The sequence below is a fragment of the Pinus tabuliformis genome, chromosome 9, assembly GCF_031772625.1.
Source record: "Pinus tabuliformis cultivar Carrire ecotype Pingquan chromosome 9, CPIR1, whole genome shotgun sequence".
Lineage (NCBI taxonomy): Eukaryota > Viridiplantae > Streptophyta > Pinopsida > Pinales > Pinaceae > Pinus > Pinus tabuliformis.
The window spans coordinates 1,353,935,181-1,353,942,589 of record NC_142307.1 but is presented as its reverse complement, the minus strand read 5'-3'; the positions used below and the strand labels follow the sequence as shown (position 1 = coordinate 1,353,942,589).

At 43.9% G+C, this 7,409-nt stretch overlaps 1 protein-coding gene across 1 annotated transcript; it reads left to right on the top strand.

The window, feature by feature from the left end:
- Positions 1-4,514: 4,514 nt before the first annotated feature.
- LOC149153524 (uncharacterized) lies at positions 4,515-5,180 on the top strand. Its single transcript, XM_089443839.1, has one exon. The coding sequence runs from the start codon at positions 4,515-4,517 to the stop codon at positions 5,178-5,180; it is 666 nt and encodes a 221-aa protein (XP_089299965.1).
- The last annotated feature ends 2,229 nt before the right edge of the window (positions 5,181-7,409 follow it).

Here is a 7,409-nt window from a genome sequence, read left to right as displayed (position 1 = left end):
CAACTGAAAACCCCACACTATCTGTATATTATAATGATTGAGAACATGTAACAATACATAGTAAAATACTCCTCACAAGTACTCAGTACTATATCCACCTGTTACACACAAAACTAGCTCAGATTCGAACAAGTCACAGGTTCAAATCTCCTCCGCTGCTTTGCCTGCCTCCACTGCACAATCCTGCAAGAGAATCACGTGAGCACAAGTTACAATTGACTTGATATTGGCCCACACCACACAATCCTCATTGGCATTACTCAAATCCATGCATGTGCAAATCTCATGCACAACTGATAGTCACAACTCACCCTTTCACTTACCTCTAACACCTGTCTTTGTTGAACTGTCCATGCACTGAGTTAACTGATGTATTCTTTAGTTGCTTTATGAGTTAATAATTAGTGAATTAATTAATATTTAATTCACACAACTCATCACTAGTGTATTCTTTAGTTAGACTAAATACAACTAGTTCAACTAAGTCAAACTAAACACAACTCCATCAACTCCACATCCAACTCTACAGAACTCACATGCATGAGTTCTAACTGAAGCCCTCCATGCAATAGCTCAACTAACACATAAGAAACCATGTGATTCCTTTTGTCAGCTGCATGTGCCACATCCGTAGATCGAACTGAAGTGCTCCAAGAGAATAAGTTAAAGTTTATAGTCCAAATATTACTAAGGGCTAATAATATTTGACTGTTTCTATTTTTAGCCTGGCAGTCTAAAAATAGACTCTGATCACTCTGCTGTGAACCAAAAATAGAAGTCCATCTATTTTTCCCAACATGACCAATCATCCATAAACAGCATCCTGCAACTCATAGACCATGATCCATATGTCTAAAAATAGACTTTGCACCAAAAATAGCCTGCGGGCCCACTTAGTGAAGGCGACTCCTTTTCACTAAGCTCCATCATCTTGTTGCATTTTCAACACTCCCTCTCAACAAGATATGGATTATCTGCAACCCCTATCCTGCAACTCTGAAATGTTCTGCATGCAACACATTTGCCCGGTCCACTTGCTCCAACAACACTTGGAACAAAAACACTCCCAACTGACCACTCTGTTGGGCTAGGAACATACTCTGATGCTGAAGCTCTACCTGCTACTGACAAGTGCTCCCTCTCTAACATCTGCGCTACTGCAAAATCTCCATGCATCTCGCACCATTGCACGCCTCTCTGTGCCACCTAGCACTGTGCAAAACACTTGTGCCTCTCGCATTGCTGCAGCCTGCTAGCTATGAGTTGTCTTGGTATTCCCTACACTGTTGCTCTCTCTGCCCCTCCATTTGCATCTGTCTCTACCCAATCAGTCAGTTCTTGCTGCTCCACATCGGGGCTCCCATAGCAAGGTCTCATCCAAGAGGTTGGGTACCTCAAGGATCCTGCCCCTCCTCCTTGGGACGATCAATCCACATCACCCCACCTCCTACCTGGAGGTATGGCTGCATGCGATCCCTCAGCCCACCTGGCTCGAAGTTTCCCCCTACTGGAGGTCTCTGCATGAGTAGATGTCTCTACTCGATCTCCTCTCAGTGTCCCTTGTTGTGGCTGCTCCACAACCTCCTGAAGCTGCTTCACCAATCGTGGCTCCTCCACAATCGATTGAGACTTCTTCTGGTTCTGCATGTTGAGTGGTAATATACGCTCCCTCTCAACCACCAAGTCTCCATCAGTTTCCTCGCTTCTCAAGGCTTTGCATGCATCTACATGCAACTGATAAAGGTTCCTGACTCGAACCCCTATCTTCCAGGTTTCTCCAGTTATCTTGATGCACAGGAAAGCATTTCCCTCGCTGAAGACAACATCATATCCCTTGTCTTCTAACATCGCCACAGAGATAAGATTCTTCTTCAATCCTGGAACATGCATCACTTCCTTCAATCTGAAGGGTTTACCAGACTCCCTCTCAAAGGAAATGGTACCGATACCGGTCGCACTGTATCTACCATCATCGCTCATCTCGATGTGCACTCCAAGATCTTTCTCATCCAGATCAGAAAACAAATCTCGATCTCCTCTCATGTGAGAAGACGCACCACTGTCCAAGAACCATATCGATCCCATCACACTTGATACCAAGCATGCGATCAGTGAAAAATCCAGCTCAAACTACGAGGCTAAGACCTCTCCCGCTGCAGATCCGACAGCTTGCTTATTTTTCTTCTTCTACAGAAAATCGGTGGCATCTCCATTCTTAGCTTTAATGTTTCTGAGTTTATCCTTGAGCGCCATTCCACCAGCTCAAAACTCAACCGCTTCTGATCTAAAATTCATGAGAACAAAGTATTTCTTGTACAGAGATCAACTATATGGGCATTCACCGGATATCTCACCTTCAAAAAGAAGGATGAATCTAGAAGCTACCTGGCCTGATTACAGACTCTGCTTGAAGAAATAAAATGTAAACACTTTCTGAATAATAGATCTGATTATCAATCCCGCTTTGATATCTTGTAGAACTTTTTCTACAAATCAAAGAGCTCTGATACCATGTAGAAATTTTGAATAATATGACACTTATTCACAGAGATTATCCCGATTATACATTATTGCGAAATACATGCATAATACATAACCTCCTCTACGTTGATCATCAATTTAGCAGCATTAAAAACAATGAAACATCAATCGCATGCGCACATTAACACAGTATGTAACCCAGGGAAAGCATACAGTTGAAAACCCCACATTATCTGTATATTATAATGATTGAGAACATGTAACAATACATAGTAGAATACTCCTCATAAGTACTCAGTACTATCTCCACCTGTTACACACAAAACTAGCTCAGATCCGAACAAGTCACAGGTTCAAATCTCCTCCGTTGCTTTGCCTGCCTCCACTGCACAATCCTGCAAGAGAATCACGTAAGCACAAGCTACAATTGACTTGATATTGGCCCACACCACGCAATCCTCATTGGCATTACTCAAATCTATGCATGTGCAAATATCATGCACAACTGATAGTCACAACTCACCCTTTCACTTACCTCTAACACCTGTCTCTGTTGAGCTGTCCATGCACTAAGTTAACTGATGTATTCTTTAGTTGCTTTATGAGTTAATAATTAGTGAATTAATTAATATTTAATTCACACAACTCATCACTAGTGTATTCTTTAGTTAGGCTAAATACAACTAGTTCAACTAAGTCAAACTGAACACAACTCCATCAAATCCACATCCAACTCCACAAAACTCACATGCATGAGTTCTAACTAAAGTCCTCCATGCAATAGCTCAACTAACACATAAGAAACCACATGATTCCTTATGTCAGCTGCATGTGCCACATCCATAGCTCGAACTGAAGTGCTCCAAGAGAATAAGATAAAGTTTATAGTCCAAATATTACTAAGGGCTAATAATATTTGACTTTTTCTATTTTTAGCCTGACAGTCTAAAAATAGACTCTGATCACTCCGCTGTGAACCAAAAATAGAAGTCCATCTATTTTTCCCAACATGACCAATCATCCATAAACAGCATCCTGCAACTCATAGACCATGATCCATATGTCTAAAAATAGACTTTGTGCCAAAAATAGCCTGCGGGCCCACTTAGTGAAGGCGACTCCTTTTCACTAAGCTCCATCATCTTGTTGCATTTTCAACACTATGCTCAGATCTGCATCTTCATGCACCTCGCGCAAGCTCTCCCTGACTCAGTAAGTCTCTATCACGATGATTATGAATGGGTGAAAACTATAGATTATGAACATGTGCCTTTTAGATGCAGGAAATGCCATACCCATGGTCATTTATTTCATGATTGTCCTCTGAATGCACCTCCTTGTAAGCCATCAGATCCTGCCTCTACTTCTGATGTCGAAGGCTTCACTAAAGTCCAGAACCAGCGCCGCCACAACAAGAAATCCCCTCCTCTGAACCCCAAACCCCCTTCTCAAGCCCTGATTCCACCCTCTACCAACAATAGTTTTTAAATCCTAGCCAACCCTATTTTTGATACTCCCTCTCGGAAGCCACCCCCAAGCCCCCGCTTAACTCGACGCCTGAATCTAGCTTTGGCCATCTTCGCAACATGGAGGTTGACATTGCTGGGGCTAATGAGAGCTAGATCACTCCCATGGAAGATGAAAATGAAATGGTCGATATAAAAGACCTAGACATCTTCACTCTAGAGCAAGCATGCAAAAAAATAGGATTTTGACCAGATCTCGGAGAAGAAGATCAAGAACCTAACTGTGGCTCTTGCCTGCGTGCAGCAGCATCAAAATTCCCTAGGCATCTAACAAGGAAGCCCATGGAATGGGAAGAAACTCTTTAAAGACTCAAAGAAGAGAGGGAGGAAATCTGATCTATAGAGGAATATCCTCCTGGGGAAGATGCTTGTAGAATCTGGTAGGTATCCTAGCCTTACCAAGTTTTTCCTGCTCCATGAAGGAAGTTCTCAATGAAACTCATCTCGTGGAATATAAGGGGTCTAAATAGCCCCTCAAAAGTCCGTACGATAAAAAATTTGATACAGATGGAAATACCTCAAGTCTTTTTCCTGCAGGAAACTAAATGCACAAGTCAAACCCTTGGCCCCATTCTTTCAAAAGCCTGGACAGGGTGTCACTCTGTCGCGGTAGATGCCTCCGGAGCCTCAAGCGGTCTAGCCATCGCTTGGGATCCGAAAGTTGTTTCAATAAATGATGCCCACACTGCTCATAATCTAATTCAGGCCTCTTTCCACATCCATGGGACCAATCTACATGGGCATCTATCTAATGCATATTTCCCTCAGGAGGCTGCAAGGAAAATTGCTCTGTTAAACACGGTAGAGCAGCTCAATTCTACTAGAGCTCACCCCCTCTGGATCCTGGGGGGCGATTTTAACATGATAACCAGCCTGGACGAAAAAAAAGATGGCAGAGCAAAACTAGAGGCGGATAACACCCATTTCGAAGACTTCATCCAGCAGAATTGGTTGATTAATCTTCCCTTTGCCATTGGAAATCACACTTGGAACAACAAGAGAGTGGGCACACAAGAGATAGCATCCAAACTATATAGATTTCTCCTTTCTGACAATGCTATACATATTGGAGGCGATTTCCAAGCCACAATCTTGCCTTTTTCAGGGTCGGACCACTGGCCTATTTCTCTGCAATGGTCTAGACCAGGGGACCACATCAAAAGACCCTTTTGATTTGAGGCTTTCTGGCTCTCCCACCCAAGCTTCAAGGAAATGGTTCACTCTTCTTGGCAAGCTTTCATTCCTCCTCCAGGTTCCAAGATGTTCCAGTTTCAGCAGCACCTCAAAGATCTCAAAGCCTGCTCTAAAGACTGGAACCATTCTACTTTTGGTAACATTTTCCAACAGCAAAAGTTCCTGGAACAATAAATGGCGGAGCTACAGCTTCGCATCATCCAAGAAGGCCACAATGAAGCATCTAACCTGAAAGAGAAAAGTCTCCTTAAACAGTTGGAGGAAAGAAGGCAACAAGAAGAGATTCTCTGGAAACAAAAATCCCGGATTAGATGGTTAAAGGAAGGGGAACGGAATACTAAATTTTTCCACCGTTCTACCATTCAACATAGGATGTGTAACAATATTAACTTTCTCCTTAGCCCAACAGGAGAAAGACTGGAGCAACATCAAGCCATAGAAGCTAAATTGGTCTCTCATCTCAAATCGGTGGTGCAGGAAGACCAGTTTGACAGGCGACCAACAATTAAAAAAATCCTGGAACACATACCAAAGCTAATCACGGAGGAGCATAATCAACTTCTTCTTCGCCCTGTCACTCTTTTGGAAGTTGAACAGGTTGTCCTCAAAAACAAGGAAGGTAAAGCTCCAAGACTTTATGGCTTCACTTCCAACTTCTTCCATCATTTCTGGGATTTGATCAAAGATGAGATCTGGCAGTTAGTGGAGGAGTCCAGATCCACGCATTGGCTTCTCCCATCTATTAATGCTACTTTCATAAAGCTGATCCCCAAGGAGGACCAAGCAGCCATCCCTGACAAATTTCACCCCATTTCCCTTTGCAATGTCATCTACAAGATCATCTCCAAAGTAATTGCCAACAGGTTAAAGCCGTTGCTTCCTTTGCTCATCTCTCCTGAGCAAACTGGTTATGTAGAGGGGCGAAAAATCCCTGATGGCATCATTCTCACTCATGAGATTATTCATTCACTGAAGCAGACCAAAAAGCCAGGTATGCTCCTTAAGATTGATTTATCAAAAGCTTTTGACAAACTTAATTGGAATTTCATTCAACAAATGTTAGCAGCTTTTGGTTTCAGCCCTCCTTGGATAAGATGGGTCATGAGCCTGATCTCCTCTTCCTTTTTCTCCGTCCTGGTCAATGGTATCCTTTCTCATCCCTTCTCCCCCTCTCGTGGCATTCGCCAAGGCAATCCCCTGTCCCCCTTTCTCTTTGTGCTCATGGCGGAGGGGCTAGGTCGTACCATCAATCATGCCCTTCATTCGCATCAGCTCTGTGGCATCTCTGTTCATGAGACCCCAGCTCACACCCACCAGCAATTCGTGGACGACACTATGCTATTTGGTCATCCTTCCACCCAAGAAGCCTCCGCCTTCAAGAGCTTGCTTGATTTGTTTGCCGAAGCTTCAGGAATGACTGTCAATGCCTCCAAGTCGCAAATCTTCTTCTTTAACACTGCTCTGCTCATTCAACAATGCATTGCTAGAATCCTCGGATTCTCCATTGCCAAGCTGCCCGCCAAGTACCTTGGAGCCCCCTTGATTGTCTCAGCTCTCAAGCACTCTTCTTGGAGAACTCTCTTGGATAAACTCGAAGCTAAATTATCCTCCTGGACTTTTCGCCCCCTCAACCTTCCTAGTAGACTTATTCTAGTCAAGTCTATCCTTCAATCCATGCCCCTCTATCTCTTCTCGGTCCTTGCAGCCCCGAAATGGGTCCTCAAGAAGATCAAATCTCTTCAGCGCAACTTCCTGTGGGGAGCATCCGGACATAACAGAAAATGGGCCTTGGTCAAGTGGAATACGATCTGCAAGCCAAAGTTAGCGAGGGGTCTGGGCCTCTGTGACCATCAGCACAACAACGCTATCATGGGGGCTAGGATTTGGTGGTAATGGCTATCCTCCCCCTCCTCCCCATGGGCGAGACTCTGGAATGCCAGATATGCCAACCATAGACCCCATTCAGAGCTCATTCGACTGTCTATTGCAGAAGCAGGCTCACTGATCTGGAACGTTGCTAAACAACACCATCTTCTTATTCAGGAACATAGTTTCTGGGAGGTCTGCAACGGTCGCACAGCTTGGTTCTGGACAGACTCATGGCAACAGCAACCCAAGCTCCTCTCAACCATCAAACCGCCCCTCCAGCTTGATTTGATCGCTCCTCTGGAAGCCACGGTTCACCAATTCTGGGAGGAAAACGACGCT

What these genes read in the sequence shown, in the direction of transcription:
- LOC149153524 (XM_089443839.1), top strand. Translation starts at nt 4,515, where the DNA reads ATGGAAATACCTCAAGTCTTTTTCCTGCAGGAAACTAAATGCACAAGT.